At 40.8% G+C, this 26,981-nt stretch overlaps 1 protein-coding gene across 6 annotated transcripts in view; it reads right to left on the bottom strand.

Moving 5' to 3' along the window:
- CIT (citron rho-interacting serine/threonine kinase) overlaps positions 1-26,981 on the bottom strand; it is a 150,541-nt gene that overhangs the window by 52,401 nt on the left and 71,159 nt on the right. For 5 of the 6 annotated variants that reach the window (XM_075898126.2, XM_075898129.2, XM_089775208.1 and 2 more), the window contains 8 exons: positions 23,625-23,765; positions 23,125-23,250; positions 16,594-16,689; positions 13,578-13,694; positions 12,779-12,888; positions 7,859-8,033; positions 6,304-6,501; positions 4,017-4,070 (listed from right to left, as the gene is read on the bottom strand). In XM_075898126.2, coding sequence (XP_075754241.1) covers positions 4,017-4,070; positions 6,304-6,501; positions 7,859-8,033; positions 12,779-12,888; positions 13,578-13,694; positions 16,594-16,689; positions 23,125-23,250; positions 23,625-23,765 — 1,017 coding nt within the window. The remainder of the gene's footprint in view (positions 1-4,016; positions 4,071-6,303; positions 6,502-7,858; positions 8,034-12,778; positions 12,889-13,577; positions 13,695-16,593; positions 16,690-23,124; positions 23,251-23,624; positions 23,766-26,981) is intronic. The other variant, XM_089775209.1, reaches the window with a different exon arrangement.

Raw genomic sequence — 26,981 nt, 5'->3', positions numbered from 1 at the left:
AACTTTACTTATGTGCATACTCTCACAGAAGTTAGTTCAGAAACAGGACCTCTGGTTGAAGCCAACAGTACTACACGTAAGTAAATTTATGCAAGCGTCTAAAGGGTTTGCAGGTTCTGTCTCTCAGGGTCCAATCTGTTCACCAGTGATTGCAGGATCAAGTCCTCATAAGGCTACAGATAACAAGAGGAGGTAACAACAAAAAAGTGTAAGTATTATTTTGGAGAGAGGAAGGTTTTATTCTCTAGGTAAAAGAAGATGCTGCACCCAATTAACGTACCAGAATTTTCCATTCTCTTAGTCAAAGTAATAAATGAGAAAAGCTTGTAATTGAAAAAGTCTGAAGATTTAGATGTTGATTTATATTCAGAACTTCACAGTAATTTATTTAAAAATCTACTTTTTTTTAAGTTTTCAGTTTTTTTATTGTCTTTACTAACATTTACGTTTATGAAATGCTTACATTATTGTTGAGGCCAACAACTGTTTTTGTTGTCCAAATATATTAAATCCTTCAGTAATCCATAATTAAGAGCAAGGTAGCAAAACAAACTTTCCTGTTCAGTGAAATGCATTTCTTTGGTAAAATTCTTCTGACTGTCTTGGAAATATTTGTTAAGAAATATGATTTCAAAAGTCAAGGGTTGTGATGTATTGAGTTTTTAGAAGCACAGAATCAGATTGATCAGTCCCAACTCGCGCCACCCCGGGGGGCTAACCCCACTGCAGCTCTGCACTTTAAATGTAGTAGGAGCCTACCAGGCTCCTACTACATGTGGTTCTTAAACTGTATTCCACGGCACACTGGTATGCCACAAGGCAGTTGGAGGTGTGTGGCAGAGAAAAACAGAGTTCAAAATGGCCACCCTTAAAGGGGCAGGCAACCTTTTTTTTTTGCTCAATAACTTTCTCCCAACCCTTTTCTCCCCTCTCCCCCCCCCCGACTTTTCTTTTCGTCTCAATAAAAAATCCTTGGTGTTCGTCATTTAAAAAAATTATTGTTTGATGTTCCTCGGTCTTAAAAAGTTTAAGAAACACTGTACTACATTTAAAGTACACAGCTACAGGGTCCCAGGGGCAGCACAAACTGGGACTGTTCAATCCCAGCTTGCGCCACCCTTGGGAGCTACTATGGGGTAACCCACAGTGGAGTTAGCTCCTGGGGGTGGCACAGGCTGGGACTGAATAGTTCCTGCTTCCACTGCCTGCAGAACGTTGCAGCTCTGCATTTAAAGATCTGACTGGGGAGGAGGGAAAGGGGTTGCTGTAATTACATTACGCTTGTGAAACTAGGAGAACAAAGGCTAAGTTTTGTTTTTGTTCCTGATGGGAAGGAAAAGAGTTATACTAAAGTAAACTAATTAACTCAAGCCCAAATCTATCAGCGATCAGTTGAATATATAGTCTATGCACAAAGCAAAGGTACCTTCCAGCAGGCTTATAATAGTTACATAACACCATTTTCTATGCATGAATCCCAAACAGTGATAATTTTAAAGTACGGAATCTGAAGACTATGACAGTAACCTGACCTGGCTTGAGGGACATGAGTGGACTGAGGCATAAATAAACATAAATACATTAGACGTGTGAGCTTACACCATACCTCGAAGCCTAGACTTCTAAAGAGTTAAACAACTAGGAGATATCAAAGAAAGTAGCTTTTTAAGTATCTTTACCTATTATTCTATACAGCAACATTCTAAATTATCAAAGACAATCTTCAGTAATGCATTTTGTGTGTAATTAATTTTAATTTCATACTTATATTGCTTTGAACTTGTAAATAATGTAAAACAAATGCAATGGCCATTATAAAGTTTAACAGCACATGCTTCAAGGAAATTCATTCTTGATGTTCACATTGAAGGAATGTTATCAACGTTCCTTCTTAATAGAGCCACTAATCCTTAACAGGCTGAATCAAAAGAAATGTGACTGAATGACAATCCTTATGGGTGGTCTTGTTTCTAGTTCATAAACAAATTATGACCCACTGTGGCATAATCTTAAATGTCCACTAAAAAGTTAAGCCTGCATCATAGTAATTATTAATTTAACAGGGTGATGAAGCATTAGAGAAAGAAGAATGCACTGATCGCTAGAGCCCTAGAATCTGCATCCACATCTGCAAAAATGATCCACAGATATCCGCATCCACAGTTGCTTACACCCACAGATATGAAGTGGTTATCCATGGATTTGCAGGGCTCTACTGATCTCCCCTTAGTCAATACAAAATTGTGCTGTCATTTCTTTCACTGATACGAAGAGAACAGGATAGGCTGCTAGGCCTCTTAGGACATGAAATGAGAATTTTACGCACAGAGGCTATTGAGGGAATCCTTAGAACTGTACTTTCCTTTCTCTTGGGTTGAGAACTGGATATGATGTTGACATTTCTCATTCATTCACTACTCATTCAGTTGCTGTTTGATTACATTTCTTATTGATGAGGATTGGCTGCTGTATGAATCATCCTTCTAAAGAATCCAAGATGAACATCATACTGGCAAATCTTTAAGTTGGCATCTCTAAAGTTCATATTGTTCTTGAAACCACATGGCATGTTTGACATCCTCCTGTGCCAGTCCTCACTATTGGAGATTGTTGCCCATTCTTAAAAACTCATAGATCAGTCACATAATTAATTTTGAGTTATGTAAATTAGCATGCTGTGCAGAAAAAAATTTATGGGAATATCCATAGATGATGTGATCTTTGAAGCTGGCCATATACAATCATCTATACCAGTTGCTTCAGAGAAAGCTACTATTCTGTGCTGACAGAAAGACAGAGAACAAAGGAATGAAGTATCTACCACTGAAGTAGAAAAGCAACTATGGGAATAAGCACCGATAGACAGAAGTACACATGTAGAACCCCTCCCCCCCATCTCCTTGAGAGAGGACAGAAAGTACAGATAATCTGAATTTCTTTCAGAAAAGATGAAGCCACATCATATTAAAGTTAGGACTTAAGTACTCATTTTTTCAAATCAGTGTACACTAAGAAAAGAGTAGAAAATTTTCCTGACCCTGAGGAAAAAGAGCTACCGATCTGGAAGATTAAAAAAAATGTCTCCTGAGAATATTCTTGAAAGAAGCCATTTTCTATCTGTCTTGCACTTTCCTACAGCACCTATGACTATGCAATCAAAGCACAATAGAAAACTAACATTGTGGAGAGGTCACTGAGGATGGAAGGGGAACCCCCAGGAAAGGGTCAAGGAACAACTGGCCCAGCTAACAGAGGAAGAATAGAAAGTCTGAAGAGATCTGCATCCAAGTCTTACACAGAAGGCCGTAGTCAATGTTTGACACTTCTGGAATTTGTATGTCATTGAAAGATCAATGTCATCAGGGTCCACACAGCATCGTAAAGAAATAGGCAAAAAATGCAGATCTGAGAAAATATCTAATAATAAGGAACACAAAATCTAGGACATCTGTCCCATATGAATGAAATGAATGAAAAACATATCAAAAGATCTCTCAAGTAATAGAATATCAAGTTAAGAACCTATTATTTTGAACAAGAGTAACAATTTATTTATTCAGAAGCACAGGACTTCTTTTCCCTCCAGAAAGAATTAAAGCCTTCCTTAAAACCCAGAGTGGCAAAACAGCTCCTTCACTCTGGCCTAGGTCTACAATATAGCTCAGGATTTGGACAGGTAAACTTTTTTCTTCCCTTATAAAAAGAAAAAATCTATAACCCACATAATTTTTGCAGCTGCTACACCATTCTTACTAGCTGCACTGCAATGAGATATTTAAATTGACTTCCTTCTACAAAAAGATGAAGGACAACGCCAATTTTAAATCAAAATAAAACCTCTAAATTGAGGTTTATTTGAGGCCTACAAGAAATCAAATCCAATCAGGCTAACTCCTGCTAACTCCTTGAAGCCAAAAGCCCATGTCAGGAACAATTGTCATCAAGGAGTAAATGAGTTGGTTTCTTTCCTTATCCTTAATTTCAAAATAACTCAATGATCTGTATTTAATACTCACTGTGCAGCTATTACGAAGGGCTTCAAATTTACGCTGGATTTCATCTCTATGTGCCTAAAGGAGGTAAGAAGTTAATCATCAATTTTTCATACATTAGAATTAGAATCCAACAGCTGTTGCTAAATAAACTGCAGAACAATCTACCAGCAAGCAAAGTTTGGATGACAGATGTTGCAGGCTATGAAAGCACTCTGTAGTGGCAAAGACTGATTAAGTCACATCCTACTTAAAGCACACTCATGCTCCCGATTCTGAGCTACTTTAGCAAAATGTACAACAAACTTACAAACTGGATGATGCAAAACATTCCATTTTAAGTGGTCTCCCAGGTAAGTGACCATTTAAATGTTAAGTGTGTATCTTCTTCACTTTTAAGATAATTTGAGTAGTCTGTTTGTACTTCCACATCTGGATTAATACAATATGTAACATGTTTTAATATACATACTTTAGTACTTGCAAAGAAAACTCTACAAAGAAGCACTGTGTAAGCATCCACAAACTGCTCTGCTGATCTACCACATCCCTAACCCAAGGAAGTTTAGTCCTAAACTTCTCCCAAACAGAATCCAAAGTATTAAAAGCTGCAAAGCATTTTTTAAAAAAAATGAAACAATGCATGCATCATTTTACTTCCTTATTAACAAGCAAAGCATGATAAAGCAAAGTTCATGATTCAGCCTCATAGCCTCTCTCAAGATTCACTCAGACTGTCAAACTGATTTAACTTGTGACTAATGTCATATGCAAGCTCAGGCCTTAGTGGATGAAAGGCTAGTGCACTAGCACATCCCATTCCCTTTCTTTATTCAAGACATTTTCCTTACAGCCAAGAGACTCAATAGGAAAAGTTGTTCTGCAGAAGTCCAATGTGATAACTTAAAAGTTATCTTACCAGAGCAATGCAAAAAAGACCCTCAAAAAATAAATCCCAACCCAGTAAACTGGACTAATATGACATGGAGGTGCCAGATTGGAATCTTACGAAATCTGGCACGAAAGCACTACCATTTACCAGAACAATTATAATATCTGCCTGAGCAAGCAGAGATCACACACATTCTTATGTTTTGATGGTGTGGTAGGAAGAAATATCAAACACATCATTCTATTAGCATGGCAGCTAACAACTCTGCCAAGTTTTCAAATGTCAGTGGGACCATCTTACTTTGGAGCAAATAGAAATGCTTTGTATTTAAATGAACTGCTGACATGCCTATTCAATTACTGTAAGTCACTCATGTTGCTGTTGCATTTTCCTAAAATATATAACCCAGCATGCACCAGTTTAAAACAATTCTGAGTGAATGATCTCTTCAGCATGGGGATATCCAACAGCATTGGCATACACAAGCACCAGTCTTCAGCTGAACCCCTATTGCACCTGAGCAGTGGTAATAGCAGAAATAAGGACTCAAATGAGATTCTTTTTCATTAGATTTCACTAAGGGCAACGGCCCATCTGTTGCCAGTGCTCTAAAATAACTGGATTTGAAGGTCATTGAAGACTGATTCTTCGATCAGTGATAGCTGGCAGCTCAAGTAAGAGGCCAGTTATTTCTTTGCCTCCCACAGTATTAGCAAGCCTTTGCAAAGCAAACATTATTTAAAATCCAACCATGTAAAAGCATCTTTTTGTGCTCAAAGTAGCAACCCACAGCATATAATTTAGTGTTCTGTTCACTGGGCAGGGAAATTCCTTTTTTTACCCATAATGAATTTTATGTCATTCACACACCTCACAAGAGATTGCAAGATCTAAAAGTAGCAATTCTTTATGGAACAGCCGTTCTAGTAAAATTAGAGAAGCAACCAAAGTATTTAATTGATTTTTTTCAAAGGATAAGCAGAGTTAGTAAATTCATTACAGAGAAAATACCAGAATATTTGTGATTACATTCCTTTTCAAAAAGCACTACTTCAAAAGTCACATATGAATTTAAAAAAACAACAACAGCAGAAAGTCATAATCCTACAGTAGGAATAGTTTAGTGTGGGACTTTCAGCTTATCAAGTAAACTGATGATGTTCTCACAAGTGGACAACAAACAACAAGCATATGTATGTTTTGAGAGACAAAGAACACTAACATTTTAGCCATCCCTGCTCCTTCCTCAATCCAAGGCACATTTCTTATGTTGCATTGCAAAATTAAAGAAACAAACAAAATTCATGGTTGAACAACCTAAAAGCTAATAAGTTAGGACTCTTATTATGAAAGTGCATCGACATTCTGTCAGGTCTGCAGGGATAGCTCAAAAGACCAATCCAGAAGCATAGAACTCACCGTGAGAGCCTGAATCTCCTCCTCTGCCTCAGCTGTAGTCTCCTCCAATTCAGTTTTAGCCTCACGGAGCTGATTCTCTAGGGCTGATCGTGCAGCTTGAAGCCCCGAAATCTGAGATTCTCTTTCTTGGAGGGTCAACTGCAATTCTGTTAATTGTCGTTTCAATTCCAGCTTTTGTTCTTCATGCTCTAAGCTAACCTGCAGAGAAACAGCAGCAGTGGACTATGACTTACTAATAAGGAAATGGAGAATTCAGTTCTTATATTTGTTCATTTCAAACTAGAGGCCTATCAGAGAACTGCACTCTGGGATTGCATGGCAACACTCCAGTGTAATGTCAGATTTGGATGACTTGGTTAAAAATCAGACCCGAGGACAAGTATCCCGAGGCTGCTGCTTCATCCATCACTTGAAAAAGACTCATTTGTTTTGAAAAGATTCAAAAATAAAACTATATAGCATTCTGAAATGAAAACTAGGATAGGAAAGTAATGCCAGCTATGTTGTAAATTTATATCAAATGTTGATTTAAATAACTGTGACAATATGAATGTTAAAGTATAATGTATGTGACTATCTTCCATAGTTGCAAGTGAATATACTGCATTTGAGACTCAGTAAGGAGAAACTATCAATATTGCTTTGAAAATATAAGAAGTGTCTTTATATACTGTTCGATTACTTTCATATTTCAGCTTCCCTTTAGATTCTTGTTACTGAGAAATCTATTTCCTGCACTCATGCAACATCATGGCAGATCCTATTTACCGTGGTAGAGTTGAGAAAACAGCTTAAAGAAAAAGTTCCAGTTTAGCTTCTTGCTGCTGGTTCATTTATATGCCCTTCTTCAAGGATTCCACTGGAGCAAAGATCACCTTCAAACTAAAATACTTTATATTTATAACTTACATTATTGCAAGTGAATCTGTCCATAATATTGCAGACAGGTTAAAAAAAAACCTCACAGAAGATCTCACCCTAATGTCTAGCAACTTCTGGCTAATGAAAAATGACATTGGATATCGAAAACATCTTAGTCAAATTAGAGTTCATTGTCTTAAGAATTAGAGGAGGGACTGCAAGGAAGGAAAAAAAAAATTAACCTGGCAACATGAGGTGGTTCCAACCTATTTTTGCCTGTCTGTCCTTTTTATTCAAAAATAATATAAAAACCTGATTCTTCAAGTCTGCAACTGAAAATAAATTAATTATCCAACTAAGCATATATACTGTACCCATCATCATTATATCTGGGCACTATTAAAGGAGATTTTACACAAGAATATAAATAAATTTGGTTCTAAGAAAGCAAGCTGATCTAGAAACTCAGACTTGGCCAGTCTAAGAAATAAAAAAACAAAATAGTTATACACGATGTCTTTCAGAAAGCAGTATGTTTCTATTGTTACAGGAAATGGAGCAAAACTGGGTCATTCAGCTTGTTAGTATCCTGGAGTCCTGAAAATGAAAACCACTACTTAATTGTAAATCTCAGTGTTCTCTTTGGAATGGGATATACCCAACTACATCAGTCTGCAAAGGATTAAATTTTCACCTCTCGCAGTCTAGTCTCTAATTCCAACAGACGGTTCTTATCACTATGGTCCTGAAGACTGATTTTCTCCAATTGCTCTTCTAGTTTTCGGTTCTGGGCTTCTAACTTCCCAGCTTGCGTTTCCAAGTAGAACTTCTGCTGTCGGAGCTCGGAGATCATCTCCTCCTGGGCTTTCCTGATAGGAAAATAAACAAGAAAAAGCAAAATCAAGATACATTTAGATCATGTAGTTTCACTGGCATAAAAGTTTCCTAATAAACAAAATGGGATCATACCTAAATTAGCTTTTCCTATTTTAAATTTCACATCCCCTTTATGGAAAAAATAAGGTATTTTATGGCGGCTTCTGCACAAATCTCCACACTGGTGATTAAACCAAGACTGTGCATCAAGTAGCTCAGATTTCATGCTTTTGAAGGCTGGGTATGCTGCTTGTACATAGAGAAAAATGAAACCAAACCTTGAAAACCTACAAGAATGTCTAATCTACAACTCATTGTAAGCGCTCACCCTTTTCCTTATCATTTGTTATTCCATCTGGGAGAAAAATGTATGGAAGTTACTGACACAATAGACTTCCAAATTAAAGATCAACGGAACTGCAACTGCTTTCACTGCATACAGATTAGTTCTGAACCTTGGAAACTTACCAGGGGCCCAATTTGGCCAACACTTTGGCAAACTTTTGCCCTGACTTAATGTCTCATGTATGCACTAAACAAACAATTAGTTCTTCTCCCCAAAAAATTCAGACACTGGTAACATCTGCTATGGGCAATGATCCAATTTTACTTCGAAGGCTTGATAATTAGATGCCCTAATTGAAAAAGAGTAGAAAAGCTGTTTCTGAATTAGTGGTGGCTCTCTACAATCATATTGTAATATATTTGAGAAATTGTTTTCCATTCAGGTTCTTCACAGAGCTTACAGATGTGAATAAACTCATATGCAGAAAAACACTGAGGCTACGTCTAGACTGGCATGATTTTCCGCAAATGCTTTTATCGGAAAAGTTTTTCCGTTAAAAGCATTTGTGGAAAAGAGCGTCTAGATTGGCATGGATGCTTTTGCACAAAAGCACTTTTTGCGGAAAAGCGTCCGTGGCCAATCTAGATGAGGTTCTGCGCAAGAAAACCCCGATCGCCATTTTCGCCATTGGGGCATTTTTGCGCAAAACAGTTCTCAGCTGTCTACACTGGCCCTCTTGTGCAAAAGCATTTGCGCAAGAGGGCTTTTTCCCCGAACGGGAGAGTCATTGTATTTGTGGAAGAACACTGACAATCTTACATTATATCATCAGTGTTCTTGTGCAAATTCAAAGCGGCCAGTGTAGACAGCTGGCAGTTGCTTTTGCAGAAAAACCGGCCAGTCTAGACACAACCTGAGATAGGTGGTAACATCCCTCTCCCAGAAAAATTACATGGGTTGGCCAAGATCACATAGTACAGCTACAAATAGAATCCAGAACTTCTGAGTCACATTCCTGTGCTTCAATAAAAACAAAATCATCCTTTCAGCTGATTAGTGACACCTATAACTGTCCAAATAGCCTGGGAAACAGTAGAATAAGAAATGACTCCCTCTCCTTCTGATACATTAGCTTTTTTAGTACTGATAAAAAAGGCTAGTTGGATTCCACAGTTCCTTTAACTGCTAACTGTCCTTTTTGACAATGCTCAGTTTTATAGATTCAAATACGGTTCAACCGCAGATGTACATGCCTTTTGAAAGATCACAGTAATGCAGTATTGTTTATTAGTTTTATCTGTAAGATCTACACAATCTTTTCAAAAAGAACTCACTTCTCTTAATGATTAACATGACTCACTCCAAAATTGCTGCTCTATTACTGACTTGCCAAAGCAGTTTGTTTACCACTCCCTCCCCAACATGTGAATATTTAACATAAGTCACAATGGGTTGAATTACTTCGTTTTAGTCATCATTATATTTCTGCCTCTGCTTTTTGACTGGTGTCCTCCTTCCAAAGAATGCATCTAGTCCAGCTAAACTGTGCTTTCAGTAGAAGATTTTATTATTAAATTATTAAAATGCTCATCCTTGTAGCGTCTAGCCACTAGTCTGTCTGATGATTTAATATCCATGAGAGTTCCAAAGTGTCTTAAGTTTCTCCAACTCTGAAATGTCTCCATTTTCATAGCCATAGACCATGGAAGAAATCATTACAGCATGGAGAACATTGAACTTTGATCTAATATGAAACAAACAATGCTGTTTTCAAAGTTAACTTTTCAATTGGTAGACTAACACTTTTAGATTCTGGTAAACATTTTTTTAGTTAGCAAGAACAGCAATTCAAAAGAAGTGAAATCTATTACTACAGTAGTTCCCAACCTTTTTGACACCAGGGACCAGCAAACCCATTCACAAACTTTTGGCGGACCGGTAACATTTTATTTGCATATTTTCATATTCATTATGCAAATGATGAATATGAAAATAAAGCATTACCGTCCACCAAAAGTCCATTCCCCAGAGACCCCAGTGCCAGCACTAACCCCTAGAGACTCCCACCCATCCATTACTCCCCTACACCAGCCACTGACCCCAGAGTCCCCTGCACCCAATCTCCCCAGTGCCAGCCTCTCACCCTCAGAGCCCCACAATGCCAGCCCCCCATCCCAAAGGCCTCAGTGCCAGCACCCCACTCTTTAGAGCTCCCTATCACCAGACACCCCCAGTACCAGCCTCCTGTTTCCATAGCCCCAGTCCCCAATATGAGCCTCATCCCCAGAGCCCCCCAGTGCCAGCCCAACCCCCCAACCAGTTCAGCCTCCAGGTCCCCCAGCACTAGCCATGACCTTGGAGGCCCCAGTGCCCTTGTAGCCAAGAAGGCTAATAGCATATTAGGTTGCATTAAGAGGAGCATTGCCAGCAGATCCAGAGATGTCATTATTCCCCTTTATTCGGTTTTGGTGAGGCCACATCTGTAGTATTGTGTCCAGTTCTGGGCCCCCCACTACAAAAAGGATGTGGACGCATTGGAGAGGGTCCAGCGGAGGGCAACCAAAATGATTAGGGGGCTGGAGCATATTACTTATGACGAGAGGCTGAGGGACTTGGGTCTGTTTAGTCTGCAGAAGCGAAGAGTGAGGGGGGATTTGATAGCAGCCTTCAACTTCCTGAAGGGAGGTTCCAAAGAGGATGAAGAGAGGCTGTTCTCAGTAGTGACAGATGGCAGAACAAGGAGCAATGGTCTCAAGTTACAGTGGGAGAGGTCCAGGTTGGATATTAGGAAAAACTATTTCACTAGGAGGGTGGTGAAGCACTGGAATAGATTACCTAGGGAAGTAGTGGAGTCTCCATCCCTAGAGGTGTTTAAGTGTCGGCCTGACAAAGCCCTGGCTGGGTTGATTTAGTTGGGATTGGTCCTGCCTTGGGCAGGGGGCTGGACTTGATGACTTTCTGAGGTCTCTTCCAGTTCTATGGTTCTATGATCTAATCAATTGCTTATTCCAGCATTCCAATATGAAGATCATAGTCTGCACATATTTCTCCAGGCAGCCAAACTTTGACAAGTCTAATATCTCATAGAAGCCCTATTTTTGCCTACTTAGAGGATATTAACTATACTCTTTCCTGCACATCAAAGTAGAATCTCATTAGAAGAGCATCACCTTAAAAGAGCTTAACGCCACTTAGGAAAAAATACGGAAAACAAGGCATCTAAGCTAAAATATGAACCAAAATCTGGTTCTGAGATGAAATCAGAGATTTGAGAAAATTGTAACAAGAGACCCAAGATTTTGTTATTCATTTTTTAAAACAAGGATTTACCACTAGGGCAGCTGCTGATCTGTAGTGACTGACGAGGTCTGTAGATCTTAATTGAAAACCCTGAGGGAGCTGCCATAGAGGACAAAATAAGGTCCCTAAAAAGGCTAGACTGACCATTGATAGGAAGATCTAAAAAGGAAATGAAGTTAAAAACTACAGAGCAGGAGTTTTCCAACTAGGGGTCAGGTCACCTCAAGGAGTTGAGGTGTTATTGCATGGGGAAGGGGAAATCACAAACTATCAGCCTATACCCAAACCCTCCTTTGCATCCAGTTTTTATAATTGTGTTAACTACATAAAAAACTGTTTTTGATATATAAAGGGGTCAGAACTCGAGGGCTTGCAATATGAAAGGAGTCACTAGTACAAAAGTTTGAGAACTGTTGCCATATAGAACCATTGAGGCTGATATTGTACTCAAATACTTTCAGGATTAAAAGCAAGTAATCAGGATTAAAGAATCACTTTAGTGGTGGGGCTAGACCCCCCTCCCCTTTTTTTGTTTTAACTGAAACAGGCAGAGATAACTTCAATTCCTCATATTTAATCAACATCTAAAAACATGAAGGAAAATTCCTAAATCAGTATCCACTTTTCTTAGATGTTGAGAGCAGGATGGAAGCTTTGTGAAGAAAGAGCATTTAACATTTTCTCCTCATATTTGAGTGTCTAATTAGAATGAGGCTTTGAGTTTCAATGAGAAAAGGCCACAAGAAGCAGATGTGATCAAGTCCTAAACACCAGAAGCAAAAAGAATACTAATTTTTTTGTATATCTCCACAGCTGGAACTATATTGGAATTACTGCTTCTTAAGAAATCTTTCAGACATTTGAAATATCTGTTTTTTTCATAAAAGATACATATTTTGAAAAATTGCATGCAGCAAAATAAATGAAATCAATCAATAAATAAAAGTGACACAGCAATAGCCATAAGAAACAATAAAATCAAAGATAAGACAACATTACAAACCAATAATTCTTAACAGCAATGATAGAGGAAATAAAATACTGAGCAAACTACTGTTTCTAGTTAGAGAAAGTCTATGTTTGGAGAAGAGGTCTAATAGCTTGCACAGGGGCTTGTAAATGCAAGAACACTGTAGCAATTCCTTTACTTACATGTTTCGCTGTGTAAAAAGACTGCTATTTGCTGCTAGCTTATTGGCCTCAGACAATTCCACTATTCTCTGTTCCAATGACCTAATCTTCGAATCCATGGCATTGATCATCTGAAACAGAACAGTCTGCTTTTGAGATCATGTGACAAAAGTTAGTGACTTCAGCACGGAGGGCTTTTAAAAATCATTTCTAGAAGCAAAATGTCAGTGAACAAGAAACCAAAGAAGTAATCATGTATTCAGATGTTACATCTGTTACATTAATCTATAATTGTTTTCCAGTCTTTTCCAGATCAAGAGCAGGAAGTTCCTATTTTAACCATATACTAAACTGCCAGGTAGTAAAATATGAGGCATGGATGATTTTCTTGAAGATATCGTGAATTAAAAGAACTATAAAAAAAAAGAAACTGCCCTCCACACCAGTGTTTTTTAAAGACCAAGGAACACCAAACAATAATTTTGTTTTATGAGGAACACCAAGGATTTTTTTTTTTTTTTTTTTTTTTGAGCAAAAAAAAAAAAAAAAAAAAATGGGGGGGAGGGTCAGGGGAAAGTTATTGAGCAAAAAAGGGTGGCCATTTTGAACTCTGTTGTTCTCTGTGGCACAACTCCGACTGCCTTGCAGCACATTGGTATGCCTCGGAACACAGTTTAAGGAACACTGCTCCACACAAACCTCCCCATATGCCCCAAAAAGCCTCTAGCAACAAAACACCTTTATTTTAGGAACATCTCTGGTAAAACACTTAAAATGGCTACTCTTAAAATGTTTCAATTTCTGATTCAGTTCCACCTACCGCCTTCTGCTCAGACAGAATTCTGCATTTCTCACGTGCTTCTTCTTCATGTCTTTGCAGCATATTCTCAAGTGCTTCTTTATCAGCAAGATCTTTCTTCATCTGAGCATCTAGCACCTAAAGCAAACAAAACAAATTTTCTCTCTTTGAACCTGAAAGCCACAAGGGAAAGGTTAGATTTGATGAACGGGCTTGACCACTTCCTAAGAAAAACTAGATGGGATGGCGGAAAGTACCTAGAACAGCAAGCTTTCAAGAGTGTAATCAGCTGTCTGAAAAAGCTGAGTTTAAATGAAAAGGAGTTATTAGAAAGGCTATCTATCGGTTGTTGTTTTTTAAACAGTCTTTTATAACTAGCCAATTAGCCCGTCATAAGATGGGATTTTCAGGTCTCTCCTCCATGTCGGTCTTCTCTCCTGAGCCTCCGGTCTCTCACTCCGTCTGTCTCTCTCTCCCCTCCTCCTACTACCTCCTCCCCCCCCTCTCTCTCTCAGCTCTCCTCCGCCTCCTGCCTCTCTCTCTCTCTCTTTCTTTCTCTTCTCCTCCCCCTCCTGCCTCTCATTTGGGGGACCACGGAGCCCAGATGGCCTTTTGGGCTCAGCGCTTCTCGTGCTGCATGAGGAGTGTGGAGCCCAAACAGTCACTTGTGCCACTTGCTCTCACGCGGCGGCCTGGCTGAGCAGCGCAGAAGTCAGCCGAGCGCCATGGCGGGAGGTGAAAGAGGGCAGGGTGGTGATGTTCACGGCCAGGGGGTGGGGCCTGGAGACGCTGTCACGCCGCACATCACCGCCCCGCCCCCTTTCCCTCCGTCTGTGGCGCTCGGCGGATTTCTGCGCCGCTCAGCTGGGCCGCCATGGGGGAGCATGCAGCTGTTTGCCCCACACTCCCCATGCAACACGGGCTGCCCAGAGGGAACAGCCAGAATTTCAGGCAACAGCGCCGCCCAGAGGGAACAGCCAGCATTTCAGGCAACAGCGCCGCCCAGAGGGAACAGCCAGCATTTCGGCGTTACAGACTCTCAGACACTGGGCTACCATATATATGATTAGTGCTTATGCAATATTAATTTCTCTATCCACAGGAAAATGGCAATGTATGCTTCATTTCATTACCTCAATGATATGTCTCAAAAATGACCTGTAAGAACCACATGTAGGCATGAGAGAACAATTCTGACTCCATGACTACTTTAATCCTTTGCATGTCTGCTGAGATATATAACAAGGGTACTAAGTAAGGTGTCAACCTGTAAGATACTGATACTTGTTCACTGAGAAGTGGACTGAAATTCCTTTTGGCTGTTGCACAGATATTTTTAAAAGTTAATACTCTGCACATATAGCCACAGCTTTAGACAGATGTATTTTAAATAAACTGAAATAATAAAATACATAAAATTTACATAAGAGCTCTCAAAATACTACAGATTTCAGGGATTACTGGTCTGCATTTAAATCAGTAACCTAGCCTTGAAAAGACTGGGAAAATGGATTTAATGGACTAGTGTTACAGCAAAGGTTGGATTTAAAGAACCAACTGACATTTTGAGTCAGTTCTAATCCTTCTGTACTCCAATGTTTCTCAAATTTTTCCTGTTGGAAAAACAACCATTTCAAATTTTCTCTCTTTCCAAAACTGAATTTGTCCCTCTTTCTACTCCCCTATATCTTCCTTCCTAATCTTTCTTTGTTCACTCACTCCACTGTTAACTCCAGTATCTTTAGTGCCTCCCATGCCCATAATCTTCAAACTCTCTCTCTTCCTCTCTCATTTCCAGATTCCCATTATAGCTTTTCCTCCCATTATTATTATTTCTGCTCCACGTGCATGCTTCCCACAACTTAAAACTCTTCACTGGCATCCCATTTCATTTACAAAGCCTACACTACCTTGCCCTTTTTATACCATGGCTCTCATTTCTCCCTACGGCTCCCCTCATTTTACCTTACCATTGCTTTGGCCTCCTTTCTAACATCCAACTCTTGGCTTAATGCTCATCATCCCGGTCTCCTCCATGCCTTGAAAAGTATGTATACTCTAATTGACCAGGCACTCTCCACTACACCAGTGTTTTATTATTGAAATTCCTCCTCTTTTTAACATCATCATAGCCTCTCTCTCCTGGACAGCTGTTCGAAGTCTAAGGGTATGTCTATACTTGCATCCTAGTTCGAACTAGGGATGCAAATGTAGGCATTCGAAATTGTAAATGAAGCTGGGATTTAAATATCCCACGCTTCATTAGCATAATCTTGGCTGTGCGCTGTTTCGGAACCCAGATGATTCGAAAGTGAAAGTGCGCTCCAGGCCGCATTAGTTTGAATCAAACCTCTTGGTTCGAACTACCATTACTCCTCATTTTTTGAGTAACTTTTGTTGAACTGTAGATTTTTTTTAGATACATTCTAAAGTCTACTACATAATCCTTTCTCCTCTCTATGGCTTTCCTAATTTTAGGTGGTGTCTATAATCATGTTTTCAACTGTTTGTTACAAATCTTAAAATATCCTAGAGAAGAGAAAACATTCAGAGTGGGTGGACCTCTGGATCTGCTGGCAGATGTTACAGCTCCAAGGAGGTGGAATTTCAAAAGTGTTTTTGTATTTGCTAAATTTAAAGCTTTTAAGGTTGCTCATGTTAATGCTCTTCAGATCAAAACAAGATTGTCAGGAAAAAAAAAAAAGCCTTTTTGAAGGTCTGATTTACCACAAACACAAAATAAGGATAATAAGATATAATGGAATGGTCAGTTACCAATTACATGGATTCTTATCACTCTTATAGCTCTCACTTACAACGCCTACATGGATAACACAGTCTCACACAAAAAGTCAAAGCATGATGGGCACAGGTTAGAAAGGCAAAATTATTCAAATCTCATTCAACCCTCAGAAGAAGTAAACAAGGAAGCAGCAGACAGGAAATCAGAGTCCAAAAGCAGCTGCTAGGGGGTTATCCAGAACCCAGTACACCTTTAATAAAAGAAAGCATGAAGGTAATGAAAAGGAATATTTACTTTGACTTTTTCCTCATAGAACTGCTCTTTCTGTTTCAGCTGCAATTCTAGATGCTGCGCTGACAGCTGAGCCTCACGGTGCTTCTCTTCCAGTTCCTGAACACAGCAAAGATTTATGTCAGGCATATACAGAAATATGATACATAGAAGTCATAAAACACATACAGTACATGTACAAAATGCACATATATGAAAACTACTCTACAATCTTTTTAATTTTAAATCCAGCAATATGGTTTCCCCTTTCCCAAAAGGTTCTCACTTCCTAATAAATCTGAAGTCCTACTCCCTACACCATTGTCTCATCCATGCATTGAGACCCTGCTGTTCTTCTTATCTACACCTGACCCTTCATGTGGAACTGGAAGCATTTCAGCGAATACTACCATTGAAGTTCTGGATCTGGAATGGGTTACCTAGGGAAGTAGTGGAGTCTCCATCCCTAGAGGTGTTTAAGTCACAGCTTGACAAAGCCCTGGCCGGGTTGATTTAGTTGGAATTGGTCCTGCCTAGAGCAGGGGGCTGGACTTGATGACCTTCTGAGGTCTCTTCCAGCGCTATGGTTCTATGATTCTATGATCTCAATCTCTTTCCTAGCAGCCTAAATTTGGCTTCCAAGACCTCTCTCCTACCCTTCCCTATATCAGTGATACCTACATGCACCACAATCACGGGTTCCTCTCCAGAACAACATATAAGTCTATCCAGATGTCTTAAAAGATCTGCAATCTTCACATCAGGCAGGCAGCTATCTAATTTCTATTGATCCACTTTCCCATTATTAACATCTGTCTTTTTGTAATAACTGGAGCTCCCTCCAGAGAGGTATTCTCAGTGTTAGAGGTTACCACAACATCATCTGGAGAGTCCCTCTGTTCCAGCTGGATGTTCTTATTTCCTGAGTCTTTTACCCTCCTCAACAACATAGAGGCTATTTGACCAAGGGTGGGATTGTCCTACTGTATCCCAGAAAGTCTCATCTATGTACCTCTCTGCCTCCCTTAGCTCCTCCAGTTCACCCCTCCTGATCTCCAAAGACTGTTTGCAGACTCCTTTCTTGACACTTGATTTCAATAGTTGGAACTTAAAAGAACATTATTCTCCTTCATGGCTAGGTTTGCCATTCCAACCATTTTTGCAGCACAGGAAGCAGATCCAGAACCATCAAGCTCTGGAAAGTGGATTAACTTCCACTTAGCAAAGCTCCAGTTTTGTGATTCCCTCCAAGGTCTCCTGCCTGCATTCCAATTTATACAGCACAGGAAAATTCCCTGACATTTCTCAAGTTACACACATGCATTTTCTATCCCCTGCTCTTCCTTTCTCTTATCTCAGGAAATTACCTTGGAAACACAAAAAGTTTCCTTTAGACCAGTTGCAGTTTTGATCCTCCACTACACAGGCTACAAAAATGAACTGAAAGTCTGCCAAAAAGTACTCATCTATAAGGAGTCTGCAACATTTAGTACCCTGAACTGCCACATGGAAGGGGCATTACTTGTTTTCTTCTGTTGGAAAATGTCTTTTAGTACCAAGAGGCCAATTCAGCCTGCTCTGTCTATAGCCGCATGAAGTACAACCAGAAAAGTTCATTCTTTCAGAGAAAGCCACCATCCACTTCTTCTGACAGCTTGCCACCTAGTTCCCTTCCTTTCTTCCCTCAAAACCAAAAGTAATAGAGGTCCATAACTGTTCCTACATCTCTACCCATTCTCATCTCTCCATTACTCTCAAGAACAGTTCTCAGACTCCCTGTAAAAATACCCCAAAAGCTCAACATCAGCTGTATCGTGGGATTAAGAAGTCTTCAGATAGAGATATGTATCTCAACCCACCACTCCGTACACTCTACCAATGTGGCAGAAATCAGAGAGAAGGTCCTTTGCTACAGGAACATGCCAACAGAAAAAAAGTCTACATCTGACCTATCTTCAGACTCGTGTCTTCTTCAGTTTTGTTGTTACCAGGAAAAACACAAGGCATTTATGGTTAAAGAAAAAATGGGGGGAGGAGGGAGGGAGTTTGCTCAGAGAAGTCCAAATATCATCAAATTGTAGAACAAAAACTCAAGATAATATAAAAAGAAGCATCTAAAATCAGCAAAAACCAACCCCATTTTTCTCTTTTGCCCTCCAAAGAGAGCTAACTCTCCAAGTCAGATCTGGAGGGACCTAAGCAAAAGACCCCTAAAACCTAAGACCTGTTAGTCTTTGTGTTACATTCAGGCATTATGGCCCTAATGTTCTAAGTAAACATGAAGATACTACAGTCCCAAAATGAAATCCACAGAACAGTGAAATGATATTTCTGTATTCCCTTCCATTTTTATGGAAAATAATCACACACAAACAAAAATGCCCAAATAGGGGGGGAAAAAAGGCTTATGCAACAAGTCACAAAGTATTACATGGTCTCTAAATCCAAAGCTAGCTTTGTACTCACTTTGTCTTTCACTTTTCACATTCTGATGCTGAAATATAGAACATTGCCAAGTGACTTATTCTACCTTCTTTATGGTGACTCAAGTGTTCTGGTCATGAAATCCATTAATGCAGCTATTTCTCAGAACAATTATGGATCACCTATTAACTTCAGGTAAGATTATACGTTCCCACTGGACCTTCACCCGGTACTTTTCTATTCTCCTTCAGTAAGAACTATTGCTACTTTCCCAAAGATTTTTAACATGGATTTTTAGTTTTCCTCATAGCAGCCACAAGAGACAGTGTGGGAGAGGAGGAGGATCCATAATTCTTCTTTAGATTACACTCTCATCGGACCTCCATTCAAGCTAAAAATGATACCAACTATGAGATCTTTTTTCTTAAACAACACATTTGTAATTAGACCTCCTTCAGAGTAGCACTGCTGTTATAAGCTCTACTGGAATAATGAACCTGACTATTAATGGAAGGCAAAATATGTACTATCCTGATCTCTCTTCTTCAAAAAGGAGTCAGGTTTGACTGACTTTCTACCCCCGCCCTTTGGTAGGAAATAATTTTTAATTTTCAATACATGTTTTGGATCTCCATCGGACACCGCAGAAAATTAATTTAATGAAAAATAGATAGTTGATAAACTCAACTACCAGGAAAGACATGTGTATCATATATTTGATCTCTAGAAGCAGTCTCAATGGTACAGTAAAACCACTTCCCTGTGATTGACAGGGTCCTACATCTTACACCGCATAAGGAAACCCACTGTCTGAATGGATATTTATAGAAAAAAACTAATCAGAGAAGCACACATCTATTTATCTACCTCAACACAAGAAAATGGCTTCCTCCCCCAGGAGATATTAGTAGCAGTAGTACCCTCTCTTTGATTCCCGTTAGACTAAATTAACCAAAAAAACCCTTAACAGATCTAATGAGAAAAAAAGAAATTGCCAACTACAGTGGGGAAGGTACGTGGGTGAGAATGGATCTCTGACAAACATTTTGAGAGAAAAACAGTTCTGATGATTAATTTTGTTCTTCTGCAAAATGTAAGCATTTGGGATAGATCAGACTAAATTGCAAACGATTTCAAAGTTAAATTACTAATCATGTCATTGTTACGTAACTCACACTCACCATTAACATACTTTTAAATCAAGCCTGTGCAAAATATGACCTGCAGGCCAGATCCAGCCTACCAGGCTCCCTGCTTGCCTTGCCCCACCCACACACTGCTCAGAAAAACAGCTGCTGGGCCATTTGTGTTTCTCAGCTCTGAGCAGGGATGGGAGGAAGGCTTCATGAGCTGCCCCCATCCCAGCACAATCCCATTGATTGGTTTCTTGTCAATGGGAGCTGCCCGTTTGAATAAACAGGCAGCACAGGAAGCACTCCTGCCCTTGGGCTCCTACCTGTTCACACATGCACATGGCTGCTGCAACCTGTTCAGGGGCAGGGCAGGCAGGGAGGCTGCCTCAGAAACTTGCTGGATTGCTGGCTGGAAGTCATCCAGGTAAGTCTCCTGGCCAGAGGCTGCATCTGGCACCCCAGCCTCCCCTTCCTCCTCCAACCCTCCTCCCCCCCCACTTCTACCCCATATAACCCAAGCTCTCTGCCCCCCTCCTGCACCAATACATGCTCCCAGAACTTGCACCCCAATACTCTGCCCCAGATCTCAACTCCCTCCTGCCCTAGGTGACAACCTAAACCCCTGCACCCCAGTCTCCTGCCCTAAGTACCAACCCAAACCCCTGCATCTCAGCTCACAACCCCTCCTGTCCCAGGACACAACCCAAACCTCAGTCCAGTGCTTCAGGTCACAACTGCCTCCTTCACCCAAACTCCCTCCTAGATCCCATACTCCCTCCTGTACCCTAATCCCTTACCCCTTCTGCACTCAACCTACATCCTAGATCCTGCACCTCCTCCACTTATATCATGGAAGAGTGCAGCCCTCCACAATTTCCCAAAATCTTGGAATGGATCCCCATAAAAAAATATTGTACAACCCTGTTATAAATAGTCATTAGGAAATGAATTGCTTACTAGTGAGTTAATACAACTGAGTCGGAACATTTCCTATTGGGCAACTGGGATTTTAAAAAAATCATTTGGCAAGAGATCATGAAACCATAGATGCTAGCAATTAGCTTATAATATTGCAGAGAGCAGAATTCTACGCTGAACTTAATTCCAACATACATTTTATACATAATCCAACCCTCTAAATCAGGGGTCGGCAACCTTTTCAAATCAAAGAGCCAAACCATATCAAAATTCAGAACAAGTTGTCAACAAAGAGCCATATAAAATTCTCATTTGCATGATTGAAAACATACAACTTAATATTATTAATAATTGGCATTATATGCATTATAATGACTAATAAGAGCATAAATGAAACATTGTACTCACAGACTTTATTTAAAGGGACTTCTGCTGCTGCATCTTTTCGCACATTTCTTTGAAGTTTACATCATAACTGGTCAAATCCAGCTTCATGCACGCATTCAGGCTGTCTTCTGTCAATCTTTTGGCAGGGGACTAAGGGATGGGGATGCAGGAGTCTGGGTTGGGATGTATGAGGGGCTCAGGGCAGAGGGTTTGAGTGCATGATGGACTCAGGGCATAGGGTTGGTGTTTGGGGGTGCAAGAACCTGGAGATGTGGGAGTGTAGGTGTTTGGGGATGTGAGAGTTGAGGGGCTCAGGGCAGGGGGTTCAGGTGTATGATGGGCTCAGGGTTTGGGTGGGAGGTGAAGGAGTATTATGACACTGCAGCAAGATGGCAACTGGGGGATTGTTGGCCAGGTTTCATTTTTAAAATCAAGTAAAATATTATGTCCAACACAAAAGGTTTCAACATTGTCTTTATTTATGGCAGGGGTGGAGAATCCTTTTTGGGTTGGGGTCACTGACCCGTAGAAAAATCAGTCATGGACCACACAAGTGAGGAAGAAAAAAAAAAAGGCTCCAAAAACCTTCCACCCTCAATGGTGTGGCCCTCAAGTGAAACACCTCACTCTCCTGGTGATCCAGCCCCATGGTGGGGGGAAGGGCAAGGGAAACTGAGGTTCAAGGCCTCAGGCCAGATTTACTCTTCTGGGGTTCCAGGGTTAGTGAAATTTATGGGCTCCCCTAGACTCTGGAGTGGGGCCAAAAATGAGGGGTTCAGTGTGCAGGACAGGGCTGCCAGTGAGTGAAATAGGGATGGAGGTGCAGGAGGGGATGAGGATGTGAGGTCTGGGTGGGAGTTAGGGTGCAGAAGGTTGGGAGTAAAGTATCTGGGCAGAAGAAAGGGCAGGAGCAAGGGAGGGTGGAAGAGCAGGCTAGAGGTGGAGAGGTTGTCTGGCCAAGGGGGGATGCTGGACCAAAGGAGGCTGCAGGAGCAGGTTGGGGGCAGGGTGTCTGACCAGGTGCAAGGAGGCAGAAGCAGGGTGCAGGAGCAGGCTGGAGGCAGGGTGTCTGGCCAATAGGGAGGGTGCAGGAGCAGGCAGGGTGTAGGTGGGGGTTTGGCTACGGGGGGGGGGGGGTGCAGGTAGCCAGGAGAGGGCTGGAAGTAGGGTGCAGAAGCAGGATGGGGTCCGGGTCTTGGCAGTGGAAGGGGTATGTGAGGGGGCTGGAGTGTAGAGTCTGGGCTTGAGGGGTTGGGGGGGGGAATTTACTTGTTTCTGCGCCGCATGCTGCTCCTAGGTACTAGAGGCTTTCCCCGCTGCTACTGGAACAGCAGGAAAAGCCTCCACGAAGAGTGTCAGCTCGCTGCTGTTAAGGAGCAGTAGGACGTAGGCGTTTCTGCACTAGGTTTATGGGTACCTCAGGGCTTCTGCCTCTCCTCCCACAGGAAGCTGGCGCTGACGCTCTAACCTTGTAGGGAACTGTGATGGTGTGGTGCCAGCATGGGCTCCCTGTTGCAGGGGAAGCAAGGGTGGGACTGGGTTTGAGCTTCAAAAGAGCTTATCTGGCTTGCAAGCCATAGATTGCTGACCCTTCTCTAAATCAACAATCCCCACCCTATTTTATATATTTATATGTCCTCTCTTCCCGCTATACTGTGGCATGTTCTTTCCTTTATCTTGCATCCCTGCTCACCAGAATTTTGTCTGCCATCTGCTGAATCTGCTGAGATTTAGTTTGAATATCTTCCTTTAGTCGATTTTCTCTGCGTTCTACAGTCTCTAATCTCTTCACTTGATTCTCCAGAGAATGACGCCGTTCCTGCAGAGCAATTATGAACTGCCATTTAGGCTAAACAAGTTTTCATTATCAGATAGCACTAAGCAGGCACTAGAAAAAAGTCAGCTGAAGCCATCAGGATGTGATCTTCTTCTGCATCTGAAATCATCCCCACTCCCAAAGACTTGCCCTAGTCACATGTTCATGTTGAATCCAGATGGAAAACACCACCAAAAAACCTCCCAATAAGTATTCTTCAGAGAAATACATTTTTAAAAGAATGAATAAGCGCTGTTTTCTAATCTCTCGCCTCTGACAAGCTGTTACAGGGATCCTGTCCATTCTCCAAGCAGAGGCTTCTAATCCCAGTTATATCCTATTGACTAGTCCATTGTAGCCAGAAATTCTCTACGCACCTCTGCTTCTAGCAGTTTCTTTTTCATGCCTTCATTAGAGTCTTCCCGATTCTGTAATTTCTCCAACTCTTTCTCTGCTCTCTCCTTTGCCTGACGGATATTCTGAAGAAGTTCAGTAGCCTCAGAGCTGGCTTTCACAGCCTAAACCAAAGAAAAAAAATTAGTAAATGTTAGTACAGTCGCACAGAAAAAGTCTTCATATTCACAGATGTAGGTACAGTATGATGATAACCTCTGATGTTTAGGATTCTGCATAAAACATTTATAAAAGCCTGGCCTGGAAGCCTAGGATTAGCAAAACATCTAAGCATCTGACAATGTTTCACTTAGTTTTCAGAGAGCTGTAATACTTTAGTCTAACTCTGGTTGAAGTCTCGTTTAACACTGGCTAGTTGGTGTTTAGTGGCCTGTGATGGTGGTCAGACTAGATGATATGGTGGTCCCTTTTGGCCTTAACTCTATCAACCGAAGTTCAAATCTCTGCTCCAAACTTCACAACTGCTGTTGCGAATGTTGGAAAGAACGTGAAGGAAGGAGAACTACAAGTCTGTCATCTTTTACTAGTATCTTCTACTGCTCTAGTTGCACTGGAGCTCAAGGTTAGTCCACAAAGCAACCTAATCCCTTGAAACAAAATTCATGGATACATTTGGGAGCAACATCATTTCTTGGAAAGAATGAGAGAGTAATGATGACCAGCTTGAAGGACTAAGAAGAAAATAGAAGAGGGGATAGGCATGTTAATTGTAACTTAAAAAAACCAAGTGGTCCTATAGCACTTTAGGGATTAACAAATATATATAATATCATGATCTTTTGTTGTGCCCAGCCAGCAGACTAGTTGGGGAGAGGGGTATGAGACGCTTCCAGACAGATATGAAGTGGCTAGCTCTCCTCACCACGAAAAGAACACTATTAGCAAGGTTTTAGCTGGTACAGGTTGAGCCTCTCCAGTCCAGCAACATTTGATAGCATTGATTACATCACAGTAGATATTGTGTATACTTCCTCCAGATACCAGTGTATTCAAATCCTATCATGAATTCTTATCATTCAATAACAGCACTGGAAGGGACCTCAATGGGTCATCTAGTCCAGTCCCCTGCATTCCATTGTTAGACTGATCAACAGAATAGAAATTGCTAACTGAAAAGTGATTTTATGATTAATATTGAAGTATACTGGGAGAGTAAGACAAAATACATTTCACTACTGAACTAGCAAGACATGAACCCAGGTCGCCAGAAATAAAAGGTTAGGATAGTATGTTACATGATTTACGCCCATGCTGGCCTTTTAAATTAGAATTTCTATTCACTATTCCTGGTCTGACTCAGCTTCATTTGTAAAAATAAATACTGTTGACACATTTCAAGAGCAGAAAGCATATTGAGAATTCTGATTTCAGATAACATCTTCCACCCCCACTTTCTCTCTCTGACATCCCCCCTTGCTGTGACACATTCTATTTTTGACTAAGAAACAGTGTACCTCTCTCCTGAATTAGGGTTTTGCTGGAAAGCCTTGTGAAAAAATCACCAACCCCAACCTTGATTTTAGAACATTAGAATGGTTATAACAGGCTGTCCTCGCTATAAGTCCATGATATGTTTCAAAAAACTTGGACTTATAGTGAAACAACTTAAAGTAGGGAATTTTCTTCTCATGACTGACTTCCATTTGTGAAAATTAGGTTGTTGGTTTTTTTAGGGGGCTGTTGTGCGACTTAAGCACAAGGAATGGGAGGACTTATAACTTGTCAGTTCCTATAAACATCAACAAACTTAGTGTAGAACAGATGTGAGTTATAGCGGGTACTGGGTGTCATGTTATTGGATTTTAAGGGGAGCAGCCAGATCACTCTGTACCCACCAGAGGGATGGGGGTGTTTGCCCCAAAGAGGGCCATGTGAGGTGTCAAATGAAAGCTTATGTTCTACTGAGTCTATATATGTTACCCATGTATGTGTATGATGTCTGTATGTGGAGTTATGAATATGGACTCTGTGCTTGTACTGTGAATGTTCTCTGCCTGAGGCAGAGCAACGAGTCTGGACTGCCTGCTGTAAGGAAGAAATGTCCAATGAATGGACTATGCTAACTAGCACAGCCCCAAGGACAATGGTTCTCAAGGTGGCCAATTCACACCTGAGGAATGCAACTGGAAACCTGCAACCAATCAGGGCATAATGGCTGCCAGGATGTGAAACAGTCACTTAACCATGTGACTTGCTCTGGCTTGGGAGATGCCAGGAGAGATATATAAGTGCCATGAGGCAGACTCCATCTTGTCTTCAATTCTCCTACTATTCCCAGAGGCAGCCTTGTGAGGGACACATAGCCAAGAAGGATTGCTGACCCATCCAGACATAGGATGTACACTAGAGACTTTTAAGATAACAGTTTATAACATCGCTGCTGAGAGCCCGCATCAAGAACTTGGTGATTGGTGCATGTAATGTATTCTCCTTAACAACCTTACGCTCATACTTTTTCTTTCTTTTATTAATAAACCTTTAGATTTTAGATTCTAAAGGATAGGCCAATCATGATCTTGTGGGTAAGATCTAAAGTGTAAATTGACTGGGAATCTGTGGCTAGTTTTTTGGGGCTGGGAGAACCTGTTCGGGGTAAGTGAGATTGGGTTCTATAACCCCCTACCTGTGTGTAAGGCCCGGGGCTTATTATGGCACAGGGAGAGCTGAGGAGTCTTAGGGGTTTTGCTCGTGAGGCTTCCTGCTGGATGGATTGGCAGCTGGAGAGCCTGGTATGTCTGGTTTGTGGCCTATTTGGGAAAGGTCTCCAGTCCGGGGCTGTAAGCAGCTCTGGTTTTGACCAATTCGTCCTGAGCAGAGGCCCTTAGCAGTACGCAGATCCAGCCCGGTCCATCACACTAGGTCAAAACAAAGATTCATCTAGCACCCAGTATCCTGTCTTCCAACAGTGGCCAATGCCAGATACCCCCAAGGAAATGAACAGAACAGGAAATCATCAAGTGATCCATTCACTGCCACTCATTCCCAGCTTCTGGCAGCCAGAAACTAGGGATACCATTCCTGCCCATCCTGGCTAATTGCCATTGATGGACCTATCCTCCATGAATTTATCTAGTTCTTTATAGAACCCTGTTAAAGTCTTGGCCTTCACAATATCCTCTAATAGGGAGTTCCACAAGTTGACTGAGCATTGTGAGAAGAAATACTTTCTTTAGTTTCTTTTAAACCTGCTACTTATTAATTTCATTTGGTGGCTCCTAGTTCTTGTGTTAAGGAAAAGTTATTTACTTGTTCCTTTATTTACTTTCTCCACATCAGTAGTGATTTACAGATCTCTATCATATCCCCCCTTAGTCATCTCT

This window comes from Pelodiscus sinensis, chromosome Z (genome assembly GCF_052426305.1).
Source record: "Pelodiscus sinensis isolate ZL-2025 chromosome Z, ASM5242630v1, whole genome shotgun sequence".
NCBI classification, from domain to species: domain Eukaryota; kingdom Metazoa; phylum Chordata; order Testudines; family Trionychidae; genus Pelodiscus; species Pelodiscus sinensis.
The sequence above is the reverse complement of the archived record's forward strand: the minus strand, read 5'-3'. Positions and strand labels throughout refer to the sequence as shown.